The sequence below is a fragment of the Gossypium arboreum genome, chromosome 8 (genome assembly GCF_025698485.1).
Source record: "Gossypium arboreum isolate Shixiya-1 chromosome 8, ASM2569848v2, whole genome shotgun sequence".
Classification (NCBI taxonomy): Eukaryota; Viridiplantae; Streptophyta; class Magnoliopsida; order Malvales; family Malvaceae; genus Gossypium; species Gossypium arboreum.
In genome coordinates this window covers 15,777,849-15,803,669 of record NC_069077.1, presented here as the reverse complement: position 1 = coordinate 15,803,669, position 25,821 = coordinate 15,777,849, and the positions used below count along the sequence as shown (strand labels likewise).

At 33.2% G+C, this 25,821-nt stretch overlaps 2 protein-coding genes, 1 long non-coding RNA gene and 1 other non-coding gene across 5 annotated transcripts; 2 read left to right on the top strand and 2 right to left on the bottom strand.

The window, feature by feature from the left end:
* Positions 1–2,827: 2,827 nt before the first annotated feature.
* On the top strand, positions 2,828–7,174 carry LOC108470076 (protein ABCI7, chloroplastic). Of its 2 annotated transcripts, none has more exons than XM_017771279.2 (3): positions 2,828–3,920; positions 5,290–5,541; positions 6,635–7,174. In XM_017771279.2, the coding sequence occupies exons 1-3, from the start codon at positions 3,030–3,032 to the stop codon at positions 6,683–6,685; spliced, it is 1,194 nt and encodes a 397-aa protein (XP_017626768.1). In that variant the 5' UTR covers positions 2,828–3,029; the 3' UTR covers positions 6,686–7,174. The 2 variants fall into 2 exon arrangements, with proteins under 2 accessions (XP_017626768.1, XP_017626767.1); XM_017771278.2 differs by having other exon boundaries at positions 2,829–3,920; positions 5,290–5,549.
* Positions 7,175–7,344: 170 nt separating this feature from the next.
* Positions 7,345–7,471, top strand: LOC128279878 (U6atac minor spliceosomal RNA). Its single transcript, XR_008270070.1, has one exon. It is a non-coding gene; the product is annotated as a U6atac minor spliceosomal RNA (small nuclear RNA).
* An 8,545-nt stretch (positions 7,472–16,016) lies between these two features.
* Positions 16,017–19,062, bottom strand: LOC128296270 (uncharacterized). The gene is made up of 2 exons (XR_008286819.1): positions 18,892–19,062; positions 16,017–16,262 (listed from the first exon to the last, which is right to left on the bottom strand). It is a non-coding gene; the product is annotated as an uncharacterized LOC128296270 (long non-coding RNA).
* A 17-nt stretch (positions 19,063–19,079) lies between these two features.
* On the bottom strand, positions 19,080–20,780 carry LOC108468286 (beta-amyrin 11-oxidase-like). Its single transcript, XM_017769177.2, has 5 exons — positions 20,524–20,780; positions 19,932–20,412; positions 19,581–19,835; positions 19,367–19,456; positions 19,080–19,163 (listed from the first exon to the last, which is right to left on the bottom strand). The coding sequence occupies exons 1-5, from the start codon at positions 20,754–20,756 to the stop codon at positions 19,080–19,082; spliced, it is 1,143 nt and encodes a 380-aa protein (XP_017624666.2). The 5' UTR covers positions 20,757–20,780.
* Between the last annotated feature and the right edge of the window lie 5,041 nt (positions 20,781–25,821).

Here is a 25,821-nt window from a genome sequence, read left to right as displayed (position 1 = left end):
TTAAAATAATTGTATAAAAAAGGTGATATTGTCTCTTCCATTGAAATGTCTACTCTCTAAGAATTCTATCCTTGTATTCTTTTTTGGCCCCTGTTTTTTTTTTTTTTTGTTACTTTGAGGTTTTAAATGCATTTTTCAACCTTAAAAGCTAATACACTTAATTTTTTTTTGGAGTTGAAAGTGATTTTTCACCCAAAATATAAAAAGTTAAAAATTAGCTAGTTATTTTTGAGTTTTATATTTTGAGGTGAAATTATTTAAATACTTTTATTTATATTAATTATTTAAAAATATTTAAAATTTAATTATATATCATTATATTAAAATTATTAAAATATTTTATGTTTTATTATATTAAATTATTTAAATATTACTTACAAATATCATTACATTAAATTATTTAAATATAATTTATCATCATATTTGAATTTTAAATATTTTATGTATCATTAGTTTTAAAAATAATTTAAATTAATTACTTAAAATTATTTAAAATTTATATTTCATATACCCTTATATTAAATTATTTAAATATAATTTAAATTAATTAATTTTTACTTTCCAATATAATGGTTAAAAAATTTCACCATAATTTATTACAACAATATTAAACACTCAAAATTAATAAATCACACTTTTTATAATAGTTATTAACAACATTTTTCTAAAATCACATTTCTAACTATAATAGAGAAGTAAGGTTTTGTGGGTTATATAGTTGAAAGGTTGTGTACATATGTTTAAAAAGAAGAATTATATGATGTGGGTGAGTAACATTAAATAAACTATTAGGAGTTTGGATTTAAGAACAATATTTGCTTTAAGAATTTTTTTGTCTTAGTCAACAAATGACATTGTACACAAAGGTAACTTTTTTGGTTAAATATGGAAAAATGTTTTTAACTTTAAATATATCAGAACCCTAGCTTGAATTGAGTTTAATAATTTTTTTTTTGTTATTGTTCTAATTTTCATACATTTGGCCCAATTTACTTTGGGCATAACTTTATCCAATCCAACCCAACCCAACCCAACCCAACCCAACCCAATAACCTACCCAAAGAAAAATTAAAATAAAATTGATAAAAAAGAAGAAATGAAATAGGTGCTCGGAGTGTAGTTGATGATAATGTTTTGCTTGTTAACATTGATGATGATTATTGTTATATAATTATAATACGACTTGGAATTCGACCTGAGGTCTAATCCGGTTTAATAAAAGTCAACAGATATCTTAAAGGGAGGTTTCATTTTCCTCTTTGTTTCTGATTCCTTGCTCTGAAAGAATTTAACCAAATGTATCAACAACTATGAGAATAAAAAATAAAAAAGCAAAGAGTGAGTACATGAAAATTTTTGACAAAAAAAAAAAAAAACTATGAAAGATTGATGAAGATCCTGGACATGAAGTGGCGCTCAAATGAAAAAAATGGGAGAAGGGTAGGGAAGGGAAATTTGGGTTATTGGCGATGGATAAACTATTAGGCTTATGTTAAGTGATACTGATGATGGTTTGTATTGATATGGATTAACATCAAATAAAAAGCTCAGAATTTATAGAATAAAAATGAAATTTGCAAAGAAGATTGAATGATTGGTAAGGAACTTCATTTGAAGGGTTTTGGATAATAAACACAAAGCGGCCTTGGTGAAATGGTATACAATCAATCAGCCCCTTGATTATGGAGAGAGCTCCGCAGCATACATCACTACGGCAAAATAGGGATATACCACGTTTCTAAACGCCGCAAAAAGTGTCGCCAGTAAATTCATTGAACAAATTTGCAGCGTTTTATATACTTTTAGTAGCATTTCAATAGTGCCGCGAATAATACGTTTAGAGGCGTTTTTTAAAATGTTGTATATTTAGCATTTTATATACTAACGCCCTAGAATACACTTTCAGTGACATTTTGTATTATATTTTTTTCAATTCATGGAATTTTTTTAATACACATTTATAAATATTTAAAGCACAATAAGATAATGGTTTTCAAATACCAAATAAAAACTATTAAATTAATTACAATTGAAAAGGTTTGAAATTCATGTGAAAATAATAGATAACCAAAAATGTTTTTAACATTTAATCGGTAACACAAACAAGCTAACGTATATGATTAACAAAATATTGAAGTTGCACATTTTGGGATTGTACTTCCTCGAACCTTCGCCTGTCTTACTTTCTTTTGGCCTGTATCTTTGCTATTGTTGCTTTCATTTCATCTAGTTCTTCTCTTCGTACTCGTTATGAAGATTAATGTTGCACTCATCCATTCCTTTCAATCCAAACACTTTAGTAATAACTTGATTTTCATGTTCTTGTGATCCAACAAAATCCCTTTCTGGTGTAGTAATGACAAATAACTCTATGGTTAGAGTTTACCTTCTCCACATGTTGAATCGACATAGGCTTCTTGGAGCATTCACTTCTACCAATACAATTTGTGGCCTTCACAAGCACCGTTGAAATTTTCATTAGTGATTTCCCTTTCTTCTACTCATAGTTAAGTTCACTTTTTCTTGGATTTCACCTAACAGTAGCAAGAATCTCATTTAGCTTATCACTATTCGTATTGAATTTTTCAAGCATCAGTTTTTTGGAGTTTTCTCCAAGTTAGGGGCTTAATTGATTGTAACTTTTAATTAAAAACTCAATTGATTGTGGCTTTCAATTAGGGGTTTAATTGAATTTTTGAGGTTAAATTATGCTATTAATTCCTGTACTTTGTGATAGTTACAGATTTAATACATGTACTTTAATTTAATTATTTTTAATAATTATATTTTTAATTTTTAAAATTTCAATCTTCACCAAACAATAATTAATTTAAATGCTGCACATGAAGTTTTTTAGTTAAGATTTCAAGTATTTGAATGCCGACTGCGGAGGATAGTTGGGGGTGGACATTGAGCAATTTTAATAGGAAAGGGGGGTGGAAATCTAATTTTCCTGTTTTCTGTCCGTTTAACTACAAATATACAAACTTTTCCTGGTCCAAAATGCCACAGGTCTCAGCCGCTCGCCAATGGCTGCCCTAACTTTCACTCACCAAAATCTTCTTCACTTTACTCCGAAACTCACGACCTCAAAGCCATACCTTAAACCCAAAAGAACCAAAACCAAACTCTCTATCCAAACAATTAGAGAGTCTCCACAAGCTTCTTTTACTGATCAATTTGTTCTCCAATTAGCTGACTCATTAGAAGACTCTCTCCCTTCTTCTTCTTCTTCTTTGCCACTTCAAAAGCTTAGAGACAACTCCTCTGAAACCCTTCTTTCAACTCAATGGCCCTCTCGGAAAGACGAGTCTTTTCGCTTCACAGATACGTCATTTATCAAGAATTCAGATATAAACCCAATTTCTCACCCACCAAATTCCCTTGATTTGTTGGAGGTTTCGAGAGATACCCAGTTTGAAAGTTTCAACTTTGTTGATGGGTTTCTTGTGGATTCTTCTTTTAGTTCATCAAATTTGCCTGATGGGGTATATGTAGGTAGCTTGTCAAAGTTATCTTCAGAGGGAATTCTCAAAAGGGTATGTGAACTTTTAGGTGATTTTGAATGGGGTGATTTATTTTGGTCTGTTAATGGATTGGGGGCACCTGATTTGATGGTTGTTTATGTGCCTGAAGGGTGTAGAGTTGGGAATCCTATTTATTTAAAGTATATTGCAGTTGATGGAGCTGATAAGGGGTCTAAAAAGATGCCGCTTTCGAATCCGAGAGTGTTTGTCTTAGTTGAGAAAGGAGGGGAAGTCGGGATTGTTGAGGAGTTTGTTGGTAAAGTAGGGAGTGAGTGTTATTGGACTAATTCAGTCTTGGAGGTGGTGGTCGGAGAAGGTGGAAAAGTTAGCCACTCTTATGTGCAAAAGCAATCTTTGAGTGCTGCTCATATCAAGTGGACTTCAGTCCGGCAGGTAAATTTGATGTTATTGCTTCTTGAATTAATTTTATTGTTTTTTTGTGAAGCTAGCGTATAACTTGCTAGTTCAGTGAGTAGCTTCATTTATGCTTGTATAGTGGTCTATAGTTCTTCATGGAGGAAGTACTTTTTAGGCAAATGAATGAAATTTTATTTACGATGACAACAGAAAGGTTGTGATGCAGCAGAAACAAATATGAAATTCAAGTCCAAATGGCTTCCATAGATATCTCTTGAAAGATGATCCATCATTAGTAAATTTCCTTTTCTCAATTTAGCGGCATCATCAAGACCATACTTTTGTTTTCCTTTACCTATTCAGAATTAATATCAGGAAATTGGTGTCTTGGGAACTGTGGACTTGGCTAGGATGGGGGGATTGATGCTTCGGTAGAGATTAAATTTCTAGTCATGGTGCACACTACTCACCTATTCAACCCACCATAAATGCGGATCATATAGTCTGAAATGTTATATTGCATCAGATGAAACTAGCTTGAACCAAAAAATGATGCAATTCATCCTTCTAATAACGAAAAAAAAAAATTTATTGCATATTAAGATGGACAAACTTCCCATATTTGTTGTGAAACAAATGCTTAAGGTATAAATGAAGAGGGAGATAGGAGAGGAAATGAACGCCATGTTAAATGTGGAAATAGATAGAGTAGAATGAGAGCAAACTGATCAAATCCAGTGTTGTCAAGGGTGCATTTTGGGCACTAGAATCCTTATATTGCTGCAGGCAAGGAAAAAAACACACTTGCCTGAGTGAAGTAAAGCACAATATATCAGTGTGTGTGTGAGTTTTTGCAGGTGTGTGTGTATATTTAATATAAATAAATCTTAGGATATATAGTGAACTCTAAAGTGAGGTCTAATTTATCTACAAAGCATGCAATTTTGTTTATTGGTCAATATGCATGATTTCCATATGGTCATTGTTGAATGCTTAAATATCGAGAATTATAGAGTTTGATATTTTTTTCTCTTTCTTACTAGTAAAGGTATATAAAATGAAAACAATGAAAAATAAAAGAAATTAAAGAGAAATTCAGTCAGGCAGGCTTTTTTTAATGCCCTATTGCCTTACAGAGAAGCACACCTAGCGCCTTGACAACACTGATCAAATCCTTGGAAATGTAAATTTGGATCGTTTACTCCTAGTTATTACCTCATAGCACATACTTCCACCCCTCTTATCTCATCTCAGTTAATGTTCACAATTTAATCCCTTTTGGAATGGCTTTAGCCTTGTATTCAGGTTCAAGAAGTCTGCCACCCAAATATTATGTGGATTGAATCTAAATATATGCCTACGATTTACTCAGTGGTATTCTAATAATCTTACTGGCTATGTGTAGGAAAAAACTAGTACCTATGAGCTTGTGGAGGTAAGCACAGGTGGAAAATTGAGCAGGCATAATGTCCATGTTCAACAATTGGGCTCTGATACAGTAACTGAGTTGACAACATTTCATTTGAGTGTTGGTGATCAAACTCAAGACCTACACAGTAGAATAGTTTTGGACCATCCACGAGGTTATTCTCAGCAACTTCACAAATGTATCGTGGCTCATTCATCTGGGCAGGCAGTTTTTGATGGGAATGTGAAGGTGAACAAGTAAGGCTGTTGTGTGTTATTTATTTATTTATTAAATATTTTTATGCTTACGTTGTAGCCTATTGTACAAGAAAATACTGCAAAGCATTCTCCTGTAATGGTCTCCAGTTCTCCGTAGAATGAGTTTTATTATAAGAGTGTACTTATTATAGTCATGCTAATGAATATGGTGATCAGGAAGTTAAATTTATGCAGAAGAAAAAGCCTAAAAAGTTAATCTACTTTTGATGGCTGTTGCCACTCGCTACTAGGGTTAACTTTGTTGGTTGTTTTCATTCCGTTTTGGATTTTAATTTACTCTCTTTAGAGGTGATTCTCCTGCAGTTATTGTTATTTTCTGAAGTGACAATCATCGTTCATTGCTGTGTGTAAATTAACCAAATTGAGGTGATTCTTGGCGCAGTTATTTACTCTCTTTAGCAGTGATTCTTCTGCAGTTATTTTTATTTTCTGAAGTGTCAATCATTGCTCATTGCTGTGTGTAAATTAACCAAATTGGGGAGAAGTCTTGGCGCCTCATGTGACTTCTAGAAGTGGTTGCCAGAATTGAGTCTTTTTCCACAGTTGAATAGAAAACAATGTGAGTTTAGGGTGGGTTAAGTTACTCTCTTATCGGAGTAGCTATTGTAAAGATACTTTATTGCACTGGCCTTTTAAATGCTGGCAAGAAGTGGATCGCCAGTGTAAAAGTAAACATAAAAGGGAAGTAATGAACTTACTGCAGCATTAGTTGAGTTGGTGGAGAGCTAGTGGCAACGCATGGAATGGGAGGGAATATGTGCGCATGACAAAGCTTGGGAATTTGATCTGAATGGGGAAAGATAATTTCGGGACATAACATGTTAGGATTATCAGAAAATGAGCTGCTGAGAATTGAAGTTTTAAGGGCTTATATATTTCTTTATCCCCAATCCCCAAACTGTTCCCCCCATTAATTTCTCATTCTTTTCTTCCTAGTATCCTGGAAAATTGCTTTCCCTTTGTTGTTTTCCTGTGGATGGTACCTAAACAACAGTGTTGCTATTAACTCGAAGAACATGGATGTCTATGTTTATTTGGTCTCATATACTTGTTTTCTCTTGCAGATACGCACAACAAACGGATGCAGGGCAGCTAACAAGGAGCCTTCTTCTTGAACCTCGAGCAACTGTAAATGTTAAACCCAATCTCCAAATTATTGCTGATGATGTAAAGTGCTCTCATGGAGCTGCAATAAGTGACCTAGAAGACGGCCAACTCTTCTACTTTCAAGCACGAGGGATTGATTTGGAGACTGCTAGAGAGGCTCTTGTCTTTTCGTTCGGGGCTGAGGTTATTGATAAGCTGCCCTATTCTTTTGTCCAAAAGCAAGTAAAAGATCATGTTAAAGCCTTGCTGAAATCCAGAAGGAAGGGCTCTTCATAATCATCCATAAGTCATGGCTTGTGTACCTAATTATGATAATTATGTATTTTTCAAATAATCATCCCTCTGCTCAAATAAATTTTGTTCTTTTTTGGAATAGAAATCAAAATTGCTGTACTATCGATTTGATGTTTAGTTGTTTCATATCATCACATTTTCCCGTTGTCCAAGGGTTGTGATCTTTCTTCATTGAATAAAAATGGATGCACTATAAAATAAAACCTCTTGCTGCTTCTTTACTTACGGTGTTAAGAAAGAACAGAAAACTTGAACCGTTTTCCTTTCGAGAAAGTTGTCTTCTTGTATCCATTTCTGTAGGTGAGAAATCCCACATCGATTAAGAATAATAAATTCAAGGTATATATAAAGCTGCTTCCGTTGTACTTCGGCTGTGTTCGTAGAAAGGAGAGATGGTTGGCATCTCCCCTGACAGGGACGGGAACAGCCTTCGGGCTTTCCTGTTAACACATCCGGTTAAGGCTTCCCACCAGCTGGTGGATCTCTAACCCAGTTTTTTTCCCCCTTTTCCTACAAAACGACCCTGTAATTTGGTTTAGGGCTTTAATCTCATTTACCATTCAGCTCAATGCAACGGGATGCACATATCGGTCGAGATCGGTATATAAGCTTAAGCCTGGAAGAATTGGTTGCATGAGCAGGGCCCATGATTTTGACAGTAGTTTCCATCAGCATCTTTTCATGTTTCCTCTGCGGTCTTTTGCGTTTTCATATCATTATCTGATCTGTGATAGGTATGAATGAATTTTCTCTCTTGTTAATTTGCAGAAAAGCAATATATATAATTTGACCAGGGCTCCAAGGTTTGGTCTTTTTTTCCTTTTTCAAAGTCCTAACATGGGAAGCGTCTCGGCTGCAAGCTTGAAACTGAAACTTTCCCAAGTAGTACTGGATACGCCTACGAGAATAGACTCACCTCACCTGACCCTCTCTTCATGTAGACGGGTTTCAATTCAAAGATAACATTATTGTAAGGAGGAAAAGAAACGCAATTTCTGGATTATTTCCCAAATTGAATTTTGCAGTTTTGGACGGATTGAAGTATGCCAATTCACGTGAATGAATGGGTGAAGCATGAGGGTTTCAGTGGCTACCGTTAGCAATTTAGCATCACTGACCATCACTGATCTTAGCTTGAATTGAGTTAAAAAAAAAAAAAAAAAAAGAGAGCAAACTTTGCAGGTTGTTTCTTCCCATTACATTCTATTTTTAGTACTTGTTCCTGTTTATCTCTTACATATACTAGAAAATTATGTACTGAAAATTGAATTAACGTTATTTATATTATTGTTTGGATGTGACAACTGAATTAATTAAAGTGTTAGATGAATTGAGACAGTAGACCATTATAATATAAAAAAATAATTACGTTAAGTTAATATGATAAACAAATTTAAAATATTATATAAATCAAGACGTAATATGAAAAATATAAACATAGTGCAAAAATCATCATAACTCGCTGAAATATTTTTGTCCACATCAGTTGTATGGTGTTATTGTTAAAAGGTGGCAACAAACAGCATATGTAAGTTACCTGGATGAAGTACAGCAACATGCAAAACAACATATGTTATCCGGATGAAATATATTTTTGTACCAGTTGACCTACATTTATTATGACAACTTTTTTCTGTTTGTCTGTTTAAAGTGAGTCAAGGACTAAGTAGCTTTAGACTGTCAGCAGGTTACTATTGAACCTTTTTTGTGCAAGTTACTTTTCAGAAAATTTATTGCTCTTTCAATGTAATAATTTAATATATGTACATTTTATCTTAAAACATTTAATGAATGAGAAAAGTTAACTTGAGTTTTTTCTACTTCAACCTCTGAGTTCTGCTTCTGTTATTGAGCTTTCAAACACAAAATTTGTTTGCTTTGTTTTCATTGATCATTTGGTTGAAACTTAACACATATTTTACCTGAAATTATTGCTTTTTGCTCTAGCTTCATCAAGAGCTTCATATTTTATTCGGGTAAATTAGTTCTATTTTTTTTAGTGTGAAAAACCCAACAAATGGTATCAAGAGCTTGTTATCTTTGAGGGCCTTGGTTGTGTTTTGTTTGTGAGTGACAAGTGTTTGAAAGAAAAGAAGCAGGAGCTGTTTTTTGTTGGCTTGTTGTTTGCTGCAAAGATGAGTTTTTCACCACCACCACCACCACCTGTTTTTGTTAGTGAAAACTACAACATTTGGGCTGTAAAAATGAAGACATATTTGCAGGCACATGACCCGTGGAATGTTGTTCTAAATGACACAGAGCTACATCCCTTGAGAGCAAATCCAACCATAGCTCAAATCAGGCAGCATAGTGAGGACACTGCCAAGAAGTACAATGCCATGTCGTGTCTTCAGAGTGGAGTTTCAGATGTCATCTTCACAAGGATAATGGACTGTAACTCACCAAAGCAGGCCTGGGACAAACTCAAGGAGGAGTTTCAAGGGTCAGACAAGACCAGGCAGCAACAACTGATCAACTTGAGGAGGGACTTTGAGAATCTGAGAATGAAGGACTCATAGACTATCAAGCAGTATGCTGACAGGATTATGGCCATAGTCAATAACATAAGACTGCTTGGAGATGAGTTTAGTGACCAAAGGGTGGTTGAGAAAGTCATAACAACCTTACCAGAGAAGTATGAATCAAAAATCTCTTCTTTGGAAGACTCGAAGGACCTATCAACCATTCCCTTGACAGAGTTGATAAATGCTCTCTATGTACAAGAGCAAAGAAGAGCAAACAAAATGGAAGAGCACTCTGAGGGAGCTTTTCAGGCTAGGTGTAGAAAAAGCTCAATCTCAAGCTCAAGTTACAAAGGCAAGAAGCCTTGGCTAGAAAAGAAAGAGAAAGAGAAGAAAGATGCTGCCAAAAAGAAGTTTCCACCTTGTGCTCATTGCAAGAAGACTACTCACCTTGAAAAATACTGCTGCTACAGACCAGACATTCAGTGTAGAGGTTGCAAACAGCTTGGACACATTGAAAAAGTGTGCAAAAACAAGCCAAAAGCATAGCCACAGCACCAGAACCAAGCTCAGGCTGTTGAGGATGTTGAAGCACTGGAAGAGCATGTCTTCACAACTTCTTGTTTTGCAAGCTCAAGTAAGGTCAACAAAAATTGGTTGATTGACAGTGGATGTACTCATCATATGGCTTCAGACAAAAGTATGTTCAGGGAGCTAGACACCAGTTTTATGTCCAAAGTCAGAATCGGCAATGGTGAACTCATAGAGGCCAAAGGCAAGGGCAAGGGCAAGGCTGTGATTGGCACAAAGTCAGGTAACAAAACCATCTCTGAGGTTCTTTATATACCTGACATTGACCAAAATTTGTTCAGTGCTGGTCAACTATTAGAGAAGGGGTATTCTCTCATTTTTGAAGGCAAGGTTTGTGTAATTAAAGATGCTGCTGACCAGGTGTTAGTAACAGTAGCCATGAATGATCGAAGCTTCACTTTAGATGTGAATCAGCTAGAACCAAAGATATGTGTAGCTCAGGCTGATGAATCAAGTTTGTGGCATAGAAGGCTAGGCCATGTGAACTACAAGTCACTTGGCCTGCTGCATAAAATGAGTCTGGTAAAAGACATATCATGTATTGAACCAAAGAAGGATGTGTGTGAAGTGTGTCAACTTGGCAAGTAGACCAGACTGCCCTTTCCAGTCAACAAAGCATGGAGAGCTCAAGAGAGGCTCCAACTGGTCTATACAGACATCTGTGGACCTATGAAAACCACCTCCCTGAATGGCAACAGGTATTTTACACTATTCATTGATGGTTGCACCAGATTTTGTTGGGTAGGCTTTCTAAAGCAAAAGTCAGATGTTGCTGACTTCTTTTGCAAGTTCAAAGCACTGGTTGAGAACCAAGCCAGTTGTAAGCTGAAAAGCTTAAGGTTAGATAATGGAACTGAGTATGTGTCTCAAAGGTTCCAAAAAATATGTGATGATGCTGGAATTTAACACCAACTAACAACCATCTACACACCACAACAAAATGATGTTTGTGAGAGGAAGAACAAGACAATTCTTGATATGGCCAGGTACCTTTTGTTTGAGGCTAAAATGCCTAACAATTTTTGGCCTAAGGCAGTAAACACATTTTTTTACTTGCTGAACAAACTGCCAACTAATGCAGTGAGGGGTAAAACACCCTTTGAAGCCTGGTTTGGACAAAAACCAACAGTGTCACACTTGAAGGTATTTGGTTGTTTGTGCTATGCACTGGTTCCAACAGAAAAAAGGACTAAGCTTGAAAAAAGGTCCATGCTAGGGGTGTTTGTAGGCTACAGCAGTGTGAAGAAGGGTTATAGGATCTTTGATCCATTAACCAAAAAGATTGTAGTGAGCAGGGATGTGAAGTTTAATGAAGTAAGCTACTGGAAATGGGATGGAACTAATGCAAGTTTGCTTGAGAAGGACCAAAATGATCTTGACTTGCAGCATGCTGAGATTGAAGCTGAAGCTTAAGGTGATTATGATGATGTACCTGTCAGAGAGACTAGGACACTAGCAGACATCTATAAAAGGTGTACTGTAACCATGGTTGAGCCTTCTTGCTATGATGAAGCAGCAAGGGAGAGCTACTGGCAATAAGCTATGGAAGCTGAACTGAAGATGATCCATAAGAATGATACTTGGGAGTTGGTTAATAGGCCAGCAAATAGAAAAGTTATTGGTGTCAAATGGATGTTCAGGACCAAGAACAATGCAAATGGGTCACTGAACAAGCACAAGGCCAGACTAGTTGTGAAGGGCTACAGTCAGCAACAAGGGGTTGATTTCTTTGAAACCTTTGCACCTGTTGCAAGGTTAGATACTATAAGGCTATTATTTGTCTTGGCTGCTCAGAAGAAATGGAAAATCCATCAATTAAATGTCAAATCAGCATTTCTGAATGGATTTCTCAAGGAAGAAATCTTCATAGAACAATCTGATGGATTTAAGGTTGCTGGTGAAGAACATAAAGTCTACAAATTCAAGAAGGCTTTGTATGGCCTAAAGCAGGCTCCAAGGGCCTGGTATGACAGGATTGATGCATACCTACCAAGGCTAGGATTCGAGAAGAGCATCAGTGAGCCTACACTTTATGTGAAGAAGGCTGAGAAAGAAACTTTGTTGATAGTCTCACTTTATGTGGATGACTTATTAGTTACTGACTGCAGAAGTGATTTAATTGAGGATTTTAAGAAGCAGATGCAAGATGTGTTCGAAATGACTGATCTTGGTTTGATGACCTACTTCTTTGGTATGGAAGTGAATCAGAATGAGGATGGTATTTTCATAAGCCAGCAAGCATTTGCACTGAAAGTTCTAAGCAAATTCAGCATGTCAAAGTGCAAGTCTGCTAGCACTCCAGTTGTACTAGGAGAGAAACTGTCAAGCACCAGTGAGCATGATCGAGTGGATGAAAAGGGGTACAGGAGTTTGGTTGGTTGCCTACTCTACTTAACAGCAACAAGGCTAGATATTATGTATGCTATTAGCCTTCTCTCGAGGTTCATGCATTGCTGCAACACAGCTCACTACAAGGCTGCTAAAAGAGTCTTAAGGTATGTCAAAGGAACCTTAGGCTATGGTGTGATGCTTGAGAGAGTTGAAGAATTGAAGCTGGTTGGTTATTCAGACAGTGATTGGGCTGGCTCAGTTGATGATATGAAAAGTATATCAGGATACTTCTTCACTCTAGGTTCAGGAGTTTTTAGCTGGAGTTCAAAGAAACAACAAACAGTAGCTCAATCCACTACAGAAGTTGAGTATATTGCAGCTGCTACTGCTGTTAATCAAGCAATTTGGCTTAGAAAGCTGTTGGATGATTTGAATGTTAGTCAAGTAGAAGCAACAGAGATTATGGTAGACAATCAGTCAGCTATTGCAATAACCAAGAACCCTGTGTTCCATGGCAAAACGAAGCATTTCAAGATCAGATATTACTTTGTGAGGGAAGCAGAATTGACTAAGGAAATCAGCTTGGTCCATTGTTGTTCGAGGGATCAGCTTGTTGATATTTTGACCAAGCCATTGGTTGCTACAAGGTTTGAGTGTTTAAGGAAGGAAATTGGAGTTTGTTGTTTTGTAGCCAAGGAGGAGTGTTAAAAGGTGGCAACAAACAGCATATGTAAATTACCTGGATGAAGTACAGCAACATGCAAAACAACATATGTTATCCGGATGAAATATATTTTTGTACCAGTTGACCTACATTTGTTCTGACAACTTTTTTTGTTTTGTCTGTTTAAAGTGAGTCAATGACTAAGCAGCTTTAGACTGTCAGCAGGTTACTATTGAACTTTTTTTGTGCAAGTTACTTTTCAGAAAATTTATTGCTCTTTCAATGTAATAGTTTAATATATGTACATTTTATCTTAAAACATTTGATGAATGAGAAGAAGTTAACTTAAGTTTTTTCTCCTTCAACCTCTGAGTTCTGCTTCTGTTTTTGAGCTTTCAAACACAAAATTTGTTTGCTTTGTTTTCATTGATCATTTGGTTGAAACTTAACACATATTTTACCCGGAATTATTGCTTTGTTGCTCTAGCCTCATCAAGAGCTTCATATTTTATTCGGGTAAATTAGTTCTGTTTTTTTTTTTTGTGTGTGAAAAACCCAACAGTTATGCAGGTTTACGACACTTACAGTAATTATAAAGAAAACCTTTGAGCTCTTCCATTTTATCTAACATTAATCATTTCTTCTTGAAATATTTTCTATTTCTACCAACTCATCTATCTTCAAAGTAAACCCCCAAGCACATTGGTTTTTCTCGAACACATTCTCCAGATTTCGGATCTTGGTGCAATGTTTACTACTTGGGGGTGAAACACCAAATGAGAAAGTCAAACAACCAAATGTAAAGACTGCTACCATAACATGACCCCTGTTTTGTCTTGCTTACTTGTAGATAAGTCTTATGGATAATCGAGCGGTCGGATCAACTTGAAAAATCACACTATCCGATAATCTTTTGCTAGATTTTAAATTTTATTTGGCTTGTATGGCATGTAATAGGAGAAATTGATTATATTTGTAAATGTTTATAAGTATTTGTTGGTGTTGTTGTTAATGTGCATATGATGATGTGATATAAGTAAATAAGTAAGATGTGCATATTTGATTCTATGGTAAAGCATAAGAGGTTGGACATGAGATGGTAAGTTTGGCTTGAATTTTGGTATAGCAAATTGGGATGGAGAGTAAGTTATTTGAATGTACTTGTAGCTTTTATACCGAGTTAAGAAAATGAATTGAGTAAGTACTTGAAATGTGATGTCATTGATGATACATTGGTTAGACCATAGGATGATTGTTTTGGCATGTTTTAGGTGTCATTGAAATACATTTAAAGTCTTATAATTATGTGTTAAGAATTGGTTTAGGTACCTAAGCATTTAGATGTGAATTAAGTATGTTTTAGGTTATTTTTGGGTACACATGGTCGTGTATTTCATACAGGTAAACTACACAGGCGTGTGCCCTGAACGTGTTAGGTGCAGTTTTCACACGAGTTGACACACAGTTTGTGACACGGTCGTGTGAGGGTATTTCGAATACTACACAGGCTAGCACACAACTTCCGACATGACCATGTGGATTTATTTCAAAAGGTACACGGTTTGTCACACGGTTGGCCACATGGCCATGTTCCTGCACCACATGGCCTGGGCTATGTCACACGACCATGTGACCCCTGTTTTGAAAAGTTTCAATTTTCCCCAAACTTTTTAATTTGTTTCAAACTGGTCCCTGATTGTTTCTAAATTAATTTTAAGGTCTCATAGGCTTGATTTAATGCCGGTATATGTATGTATTACTCCAATTTGAATTATGATAAAATTCTGTTAATTAATTTGACAACTTGCTGCTATTTGTTTTCGATTGTTTTGTAAAGTACAATAATACGCTATAACCTTAAATCCAGTGATAGAATCGGGTTATGAGTGTTACAGAGACCTTAAGCTTGGGATATTTATAGTGGTGGTTCCCCATCAAAAACCACCATCCCACTATCTACATACACCATGGGGTTGAGGGCAGCAAAAGTTGGAATAACCCACGAACCAGAACGATTCCAACAGGGCTTGCTTACTTCCACAATATCAACATCATTTAAAACTCCCCAAAAAAAAAAAAGTTTCAAAATTTGACAGCTTCAAATATAGCAAGTTACAAGTATGTTGCAGTGTTAGCAATAATGGCCACTACAGTTGATATTTAGACAACCACTTTAAACATTTACCTCAACAAATAAGAATGAAACTCGAATATGATGGTGTGGTGATCTTCCCATTTATAAAAGATATGTTATCAAAGGAAGTTATAGATAAATATCTCTAATATAATAAGTGGTCTAGATGAGACAAAACTCTAGTAATTCAATTTGACAACACTACCTGGATTTATTTGGACTACAATGCCTATATATTGAAGACATGTTTTACTTAAGTGTGGAGTTAAGACAACATGAATCTGCACATTAAGAGGAACGTTTGTGAGTGCAATGTGTTTGTAATTAAACTATTTTAGCAGTTTGTACTATGTGGGGAAAGTTTTAGTTGGAAGATTTTTTAGTTATAATTATAATTGCGAGTGAGATTAAGCTTAAATATCTTTTATACTATAAAGATTATAGTAATTTAGTCATTGATTGAGGTTGTACAGACGTACAATTAAGTTTGAATTGCATAAACAATTTCTCATATTCATTTTTTTTTTTACTTTTTTTTTCAGTTTTAAATTATTATAGTAAGTCTCAACTTAATGAAACAACTAACTCTGTAATTTCAACACTTACACCTTTAATTACGAGGAGCTTTGTTTCCTATGCCAAGTTGTATAAATTCAAATCAAGGAATCAAATTTTCAACAATATCTCGTACAATTTTGCTTCGCTTAATGGCAAGAGAGAGACCTCAAGAACTTTGGAGGCTCGGGTCCAAGTATGATTATAATTTCTTATATACTTATAATTAAATGATTATAATTTCTTATATACTTATAATTAAAACACTAATTAATTATGATTAGCTAAATTATTAAGCAAGAGAGGGCTAAACCTACCAAGAACTAACATTTATTCTTAACACAAAGCATCTTACATATTCCACTCGATGATTCACATGAGAAAACATCTTATTAAACTCTATGTTTCTTGGTAAAACTAAGGTTAAGCAGAGAAAGGAATTTGATCCCAAATGAGATGATTATGGGAGCTTAATGATTCTTGCAAGACAGTCGTCTGCTGGGCGTGGCAAGTGTAGGTGCTTGATTGGAGCTTTTGGATTTAGCTCTTTAAGCCTGCAAAAGAAGAAGAAACTAATGTCAGAATGTCGAGGTCTTTGGAGCATATTATATTAGCCATTTTTCAGGGTAATGTTAACCATACATTTTCTATCAACAATTATTAGAGGAAAATTTTTGCAACTTGTTTTCGAAATAAATAAATAGTGAAGCAAAAAGAGATTAAAAACTCACTTGTAGTTGAGAAGAAAATAGTGAAGGAAAATTGAGATTTCAAGTTTGGCTAAATCAGCTCCAGGGCAGGTTTTACTTCCTGATCCAAAGGGAAAGAAAGATCCTCCTTTGAATAGGTGAAACAGAGAGTAGCAAGTCAACATCTTCTTAGGAATATTGAAGAAAAATATTCTTTATATACATGTTGGTATTATCAAATTATAGTATGGTAAATTAATTTCATAATTTTCATAAAAATATAATTAAAATAATGTTCGTAATATTATATTAATATAAGAATATAAATTTAAATTCAAAATAGGTATAAATATAACAAAAAAATATTGAAGTCTTAAAATCAATAAAAAATAAATATATTATCTTTTATTTTAATTAATTTATATACATTTGCACATAAATTATTTAAAATATAAATATTATAATATTTTATAATAAAAATTTATTAATTAATTTATGTATTTTCAATTAGCTTTCAATCTTGTCTGTTGAATAAAAATTTTCCAACACTATCAGTGTACAAAATAATTTTTCTTAAAAAAATAGTATAAAATTGATGATATTTAACAAAAAGGTATACATATTTTCATCGCTCATATAATTTCACACATAATTTTATCCGAAATTAAAATATTTTGATGGTCAAAGTATGTAATTATTCAATACTTTTAGTCCAATCAAAATAATTTACATGTTAAACCAAAAGTTATTTGGATTTAATTTTAATAAGACGAAGAAGGAAAAATGTTAAATCGTAATAATTAGAATATTGTGATATAGAGAAAATGAATTCTTTTAAAATTAAAAAAAACAAAAGCAAAAATAATTATAATTAAATATTTTATAAGGATATTTTAAAACAATTTACATATGCTAGTAATTTGAGCACACGAATACATATATGCATAGAAATCATGTATTTAAAACATATATTTGATTTAAAAATAACATCCAATAAATAATAAATAAAAAATAAGTTTTAGTTGTAGTAGTAAAGTAGAAGTTCTATACATGTAGATAGTATGAGTTCAAATCTCATTATTTGTACTTTTTATTGGTTTTATTTATCTTCAAAATGTAAAAAAGACAAAAATATTATAACTTATTTCAAATATGTAAAGGTAGTTTAGTATTTTTTAATCAAATTGGTGTATAATTGACTCGTAATAACAACTCATTCAGATATTAAATAACAATGTGGGTGAAAATTTTTGTATAATAATATTAAAATATATAAAAAATAAAATAAAATTTAGCATTGGTTGTAAGGTTTTATGCATGTTATTGGCATGGATTCAAATTTTATTATATGTAATTTTATTGGTTTTATTTATCTTTAGAATGTAAAAAGAAAAATATACCATTATAAGAATATAACTTATTTTGAATATGTAATGGTAGTTTAATAATTTTCTAATTACGTTGGTGTCAAGTTGACTTGTACTTAATCAAGGGTTTAAATAATATTTTTATATATATATATATATATATATATATATATATATGGAAAATATTTGGTACACTTGCAATGTAAAACTTAAGTGGCTTTACACTTATCTATAATAATTTATACTATTAATATTTTAACAATTCAACTGTCAGTATTTCATACTGCTGTACATGTTAAGTTTAGTATAAATTAAAATTTTCTAACTATTCAATATAAAAACCTTTCAACCATTAATTATATATTAATATAGATATTACATGCATAACAAGTATAAATATATTGATAAATTTAATGATTAGATTGTTAAAATATTAATAATATAAAAAGTTATGAATAGATTATAAAATCACTTAAGTTTTACACCTATGTAAGTGAATCCTTCCTATATAGATACATATAGGTTAAATTCAGCCATTAGTCCTTGTACTTTATGAAAGTTGTGAATTTATTCATTTCACTTTGATTTGGTCATTTTTAGTCCCTAAACTTTTCTAATTTTAAAATTTTAGTCATCGTCAAATGATAACTGTTAAACTTATTAAATTAGGTTTTGCTATTTTCAAAATCGATGCAACAAAACATATTATCGTATGTGTAATGCCATGTCGGTTTGGTATTTTCATATACTACTCACTAAAAATCTAATTAATGGATTAATGATTGTCATTTAAGTCAAGATTAAAATTTCAAATTTTAAAAAGTATAATGACTTAAAATGGTCCAATTGGGAAATATTAAATAAATCTATAATTATATGCATAGTACATGATTAGTAATTGAATTTAATCAAACAGATTTAACTATTATTGTTTGGATTAAGACTAAAATTTAAAAATTATAAAAACAAAATTAATAAAATTAAAATATAAAGATTAAATCCATTATGGTAAAATATTTTAGAAAGATACGTACTAATGCTTTTAGAGTTCACGCTTGCCTTGTAGGATCATGTGTAAGAATCAATTTATAATAAAACCAGAAAAATTTATTATTGATTCTACTGACCTCCCATCTGGAAGGAAGGAACTCTTTTGGGTTAGAATAAATGTTAGGATCCATGTAAGTAGCCCTGGACCACACCAAAACTTTCCATCCTTTTGGTATGGTATAACCTGAAAACAATCTTTTTTGAGAAAAACAAAAAGGAACAGAGGAATGTTTTCCAAGTAAAACGAAGAACACAAGTCCATAAACTAACCATTAATGTTAACATCAGCTACCACCTTCCGGAATATTGCGAATGCAAAATAGTTTCTTCGCAAAGACTCATCAATCACCTTGAAGTAATCAAGATAATAAAGCCTGTTAGATGCTACATGTTGTTCAGGTCAAGCCGAGTGTTTTTAGGTGAAATAGAAATCAAATATATATATATATATATATATATATATTAGACCCTCTCTTTGCACGTTGAAAAGTTCATTTGATTTGATTTGACTTAATATAATCATCTGGAAAAATGATTGTTAAGATAACAAACCTTGGGTAGATATTCCATTTCTTTGATTTCAGTGAGGGTGAGACTTTTCTGGGAGGATGGTCTTCTCTTTATGATCGCCTGTTGCTCTTCCTGAAAGGCAAATGGAAATCCAAGTTCAGCTGAAATCGACACTCTACGGTCCGAAAATGATTGGAAATAAATACATTCTCTATACGTTTATCCTTGTGTACTCCAAAACCAATTCTAATCTGACCTTGGCCTTTTGCAATATTTCTGGATGGTGATGGAGGTAGATGGTCACCCACATTGCATTGTGCGCTACGGTTTCACGACCCGAGAACAATATCAGCAGCAATAAGTCAATGATATGCTCATCCTCCAACTTTTCTCCGTTCTCGTTTTCTACTTCCATAAGTAAATCCATCATTCCTTTCTTCCTCTCTGCTACTGTTTTCCGTCTTCTTTCATCTAGTTCATCTTTAGTCAATTTTACCAGCTGTTTTTTGGCCTATTTTATATATTTATTTCAATTTTCGAGTTTTCCATAATTAGAGTTCGCGTTTACCGAATGACGACTGGTATAAAATGCTTAAGCAAAATTTACCTTGAGTGCTCGATGGAATGCAAAACCAGGGATATTAATGGGCATGGAAAGAATACCCGGAGACAATTCTGTGAAATATTTCACCATCGACCAAAGACTGGAATCCTGAGTGGAACCCAGGGAAACTTTTGCAATACCCTTTAAGGCAATCGTCTTCATTTCATTGAAAAACTTGATTGGTCGGTTCATGGTAGCAAGCTCTTCCAATGAAGTGATCACAATGTCTTCAATATGCCCTATGTACAAAGCTAGTGCTTGATGGCCATTGATGGGATCCGCTATTAGCCTACGCAAACGCCTGTGCTCTGAATTTGAAATTCCATACAGCGATTTTTTCCCTCCTAATTGTATTGCTGATGAAGGGTAGCCATACGAAAAGTGTTCATCATCTGTCAACACCTTCCTGCAAAGTTCCTGACTGCAAACTATGACGCTTGGACTCCCAAACAAATGGGTTCTGTAAATGCTTGCTCTTCCATACCTGTTAACACCAGTTCCATTGGAATAGTAACAAATATGAGACACGGCATTTTAATAGTGAGAACAAAAGTATATTAAAAAAAAAAAAAGAGAATTTAAGAAACTAAGTAACCTTTTAACCAAGTTGTCGATGAAGGAATCGGGATCTTGTGAATTGGACGCCTTGAAGAAGGACCACATGTTTCCGATGAATGGCCATCCCATATGACCGGGTGGCAAAGGGTTTTGCTTCTTCTCCGACATAGTAACATAGTACCACTCGTTTATTTTCTTTAAGAAACCAAATAGAATAACGTATGTTGCAGCCACAATTGCCACAAATGACCATAACAATTCTATTCCCATTCTCTGTTTTTGGTCTATGTTTACACATTTTCGCCTTTCAATGGGATCCTTTTTATAGCTGCAAATTGCTCTTTAAGCCAACAAAAACAAAAGCTTAAATCGCTGACTGAACTAAAGTTTTGTTTTTATTGAATTTTGCTATGAAATTTTAATTTTATTAAAAGAATTTGAGACAAATATATAAGGAAAATACTAAATTAAAATACTAAAATTCAGGATAAAATCTTGAAATTTAGAATAAGAATACTGATGTGGCATAAAACTATTGGAAAGGCGATGACGTAGCGTCACTGTTTCGTACAATCCTTTCTCTTATTTTAATAGTTGACAATACTAATACTAAATGATCTAGTTCAATATTAAAAATAATAATAACAGTTATTTTATGAAGAAATAAACTATTTTTTTCTTTTTATGGATATTTTAATATTTCAAGTATTTTCACTAAACAAAAATTTAAGTTAATTTATTAATATTTAATAAAGGGAACTTGTTTGGTACATTACTAGTAGAGTTTTTAGACTCTATAAGAAGGATTAGGGTTGACAAATGCCATAAATGTATAGTAAAATATTAAAATAAATAAATATTTAAAAAAGAGATGTGCCAATTTTGCAAGATTACTTGTGAAATAAAAAAATTTATATCATGAGTGTACCAAATACTAACATTTAAGAAATTAACTTATTATTGAATAAAAATCTTTGATAGAATATTTTCTTGTTAAATTATTTCAAAATTATCAAAATTAGTATTCAATAAAACAAGGTTTATATTTGATTTATTGTCATTGTCCTATGCACCATCAATGTACCACAAATTGTAACATCATTAATGAACAAAATAAATAAAAGAAAAGTTGATGGACTTTCTAATAAATATTTACAAATTTATTTAAAATTAATTATAATTTATTAACTTCACCTCTTAATAATGAGACTAAAACTTTTTGATTTAAGGGTTTTAAAAATCTTGAGCTGATGTACAAACAACAAAAGCGATCAAATTAAGGTAAACTATCATTAACAAAAAGTAAACTAATTTGGCTAAAACTACTGAAACACCGACATATGTTCCTAAGCTTGGTGGTGTTGGTGGAAAGCTGAAACCTTTACCCTTTCCGAAAGAGTTTATGAGACATAGATGACAAAAATTAGATGGTGTACCATTTCCAATTAAATTGAATTTTTTTAGAAGCCTAAATCAAAAGATTTTAGTGTTGTTGTTAAGGGTTGGAGATGAGAAATTATAATTAAGTTTAATTGGATCTAAATAAATTTTAAGAAATTTTTAAGTATTCAGTGATGTTTTACTGAGTGGATTGGGCTGCGTACTGATGCAAGATGGTAAAATATTTTCGTATATGTCCAGACAGTTGAAGTCGCATGAACGTAAATACCCGACACATGATTTAGAGTTAGTTGTTGCGGCGTTTGCTTTAAAGATCTGGAGACACTGTTTGTAACAGCCCGCCCGGTGAAATCCTAGTATCCGATTACTATTTATGAGATATGATATTTAAAGTAAATTTTGAGTGAGTAAAGTATTAGTTTTGACTAAGTATAAGATTCTATGAATGCGCCAACTGGCGAATTTTGTGTTTTGGCGAGCTCGGTGGTTTGGCGGACTCTCCTGTGGAGTATACGCCACCCCAAATGTTTAGGCATTTATGTTAAGTTCGTAGTTTAATAAAATTATTTATTATTTTGGTAGGATGATTTAGTTAGTCAAATGACAACTGGTTAGAGCTAATTTCATTTTATACACATGGTTCCACACTTGAAGCAGTTTGTGGTATGAGAATAGCAAAGAAGGTCATTCAGTTGAAAGTTGAAAATGACAATGCTCTATTTAGCTGAAAACACAAGTGAGATTTCAGTAAAGGGTTTATTGCTATAAATATTACAAATCGACTCAATTTTCAAATTTTTAATTTTTCACTATGAAAGAAAACTGTTTTTGAACCGAATTTTTTCCAACACTAAGTGGTGTATGTACAGGCTCAAATTTGCCTGGGCCCAAACACAATAAAACAAATAGAAGTCCAATAACAGTATAGTCCAAATTACAAAACCAAATAGCAAGCCCAAAAATAACAAATTACAAATGGCCCAATAATACAAAAAACCCTAAAGCCCGATTGGCCCAACACTTTAAACAAAATAGAAAAACAAAACAAAAAAACGTAGGGCTAGAGTTGCCGCCGCTCCTCCCATGTCAGCACCTCTCCAGTGTGATCTGACACGCCTGCCACCGCCACCGCCACCTGCAAGAAGACAACAAGCAGAAGAAACAAATAGAAAAAAAAACAAAAAAAATAGAAACTGAAAGTTGTAATTTCGGCTATAAAAGAGCCACAACAACATCAATGTCTTCTTTTTCCTCTTTTATGAAACCAAAAAAAAAAAAGAAAAGAAATAGAATCAGTTCAAGAACGAAAAAAGGTTGCCTTCTTATCTTTATTTTTTTTCTTTTCACATTATTTTTGCTATCATATTAAAAGAGATAAATAAAGAGAAAAAAAAGGAGCCAAAAGCTCACCTTTTCTTGCGTTGCGCCACAATGGGTGGCTGAGGTTGCCATTTTCGAGGAAAGGTGGTACATTTTCAGGATCGGTAGTCAAAAAGCCAAAAAATGACTATTTTTTGAATTTTTCGATCACCGTGAACGGCGACGTTGTCGCCTGCGACCGGCTGCCACCACGGTGGCCTAATGGTTGGACAATGCCCGGAGATCGGAAAGAGGGAGTAGGAGTTGTGAGAGTTTTTTTTTTCTCTGAGAAAGAAGAGTAAAAATGAGTTTTAAAAAAAAATTGATTTAAATGAAGATACAAACGGCGTCGTTTTGAGCTAGGGACACAGATGCCAAAACGACGTCGTTTAAGGCCAACCCTTGCACGACCCGACTTGCTCTTGGGGGATCCGCGTGTTTTCATCTTTTGGGCTATTTACGCCCCTGGTCCTTTCTTATTTTTGGGCTGTTTTAATTTAGTCCTATTTTCATTTTTTATTTTTAAAATTTGACCACTTTTTTTTACGCGTTTCAATTTAGTCCCTAGCTCACTGATTTCCTAGAGAAAGGACGCGTGTCCAAGGGATTGAGTTATTTTCTCATTTAGTCCTCGCTAGTTTTAGCGCGTTTTATTTTGATCCTTATTAACCTATTTTTATTATTTACAATTTGTACCCAATTTAATTTTGATTTCAATTTCGTCCTTAGTATGTTTAATTTATTTATTTTTATTTTTAAAAAACTGTTTTATTTAATATTTTATTTGTTTCTTTATTTATTTTTAATCAAGCTTTTATTAGTTTTATTTATTTACTTACTTACTATTTCTTTTTTAATTGGCTTTTTTTATTTCTATCCTTATTATTGTTATTTTTTCCATTATTTATTTATTTATTTATTACTTTTTTGTACTTCCAAAAATTTAGATTATTATTATTATTATTATTATTATTATTATTATTATTATTATTATTGTTGTTGTTGTTGTTGTTTATGCATATTAACATTATGATTCATTAATATCAATGCTATATATGTTATATTTTATTATGCATATTATGTCATTGTTACTCCAAATGTATCTTGCATTATCATTTTTCGCCAAGTGTGACCCTTTTATGTTTTAAACGATTTTTTGAACATAATTGAATTAACTACACGTATATCATTTTTAATATTTCATTAATTTTTACCCAAATTCGTAAAAATAAAATTTTAAAAATAAAGGCAATATTTCGTATTTGAAAATTCGAGAAGTCGTGCCCTAACTCACTGGGTTTCAATTTTTCTCGTTGAACCTAAATAACCGAATATCCTTTTAAAATTAAAATACATAAGTTTTAAATAAAAAATAAAAGGCAAGCCTATTCTCAAGGATTCGAGGTGTTGTGTCCTAACTTACTGGATGTGACATTTTGTTACCTCGAGAATAGAGGGTCTTTAACATACATTTCGATTTATTCAAACGATTTTTAAGTAAAATAATATCACCACAAAGAGGGATCGTATTTTAAACTTTTTTTAAGTTTTCAACTTTCGACACTAAGACATTAATTAATAAACTAGGTGTCAATTTTGGGCGTTACAAGGGTGCTAATCCTTCCTCGTACATAACTGACTCCCGAACCCGTTTCCTTAATTTCATAGACAAAAAATTATTGTTTTAGTAAATTTATACTTTTATTAAAATGATTAAGTTACAAGGTGATCCGATCACACCTAATAAAAAGGATTCGTGGCGACTCCCATTTTCGTTTTTAAGTAAAAAGTCGATCTTTTAAAAAAAAATTGGTTTCGACAGCTTGGCGACTCCGCTGGGGACTAAAAAAAGAAAGTCAAGCTACAAATTGATTACTTTTTGTCCTTTTGTCAAAAATTGATAATTTGGTTTAAATCTACGATCCTTTTGGCTGCATTTCTTTTTTTGTGGTTTCCATCATTTTGGTATGTTTGCTTTATTGGTTCGAGCTCTTGGATATATTTTCGCATATTGCATTACATGACCGCTCGATTATACCTTTTCAAGTGAGAGTGAGAAACTATTCCTTCGTGAGGTCTTTACCTCCGTGTAGGATAGTGGATCACTTTCGGGATACATCCATACCTTTTTCTTCGTGAGATTTTCATCTCCGCGTAGCCATAGGGAAATGTATTCTCCTGAACTAAACTCAGTCCATATGAGCATATAATGGGGGAGGATTAAGGAATCTGCCGGTTCAGGTACCCTTACTTTAGAACCAAACTGCATATAATGTGCCTTACGAGCCTACCCTAGGTAGAACCATACCAAACCCCTAGTGGTCATCTAAATAGGTGCTCTATTTTGTTATTTATTTTTTTTACTGACATGTTTTGCTTTGTTTTGGTTATGATTGCATTGCATTTTCATCATAGAAAAGAGGTGTTAATTCACGTTTAGTTGCTAAATAGAGAGCTTGTCATGGAAAAGAGACTTTTTGATAAAGTGGAAGACAATGCGGTTGTCCGAATATAGTCTGAGAAGCCGCAACGAAAGAAGGGTGATTAGTCTGACGGAGCAGTACGTGTCAGAATT

Excerpts from the sequence above, each read along its gene's own strand:
- LOC108470076 (XM_017771278.2), top strand. The coding sequence starts at position 3,030 with ATGGCTGCCCTAACTTTCACTCACCAAAATCTTCTTCACTTTACTCCG. Across the intron at positions 3,921-5,289 it reads AGTGGACTTCAGTCCGGCAG|GAAAAAACTAGTACCTATGA; the intron begins GTAAATTTGATG and ends GGCTATGTGTAG. Across the intron at positions 5,550-6,634 it reads GGGAATGTGAAGGTGAACAA|ATACGCACAACAAACGGATG; the intron begins GTAAGGCTGTTG and ends TTTCTCTTGCAG.
- LOC108468286 (XM_017769177.2), bottom strand. The coding sequence starts at position 20,756 with ATGGGAATAGAATTGTTATGGTCATTTGTGGCAATTGTGGCTGCAACA. Across the intron at positions 20,413-20,523 it reads ATCGACAACTTGGTTAAAAG|GTATGGAAGAGCAAGCATTT; the intron begins GTTACTTAGTTT and ends TGGTGTTAACAG. Across the intron at positions 19,164-19,366 it reads AAATGGAATATCTACCCAAG|GTGATTGATGAGTCTTTGCG; the intron begins GTTTGTTATCTT and ends GATTACTTCAAG.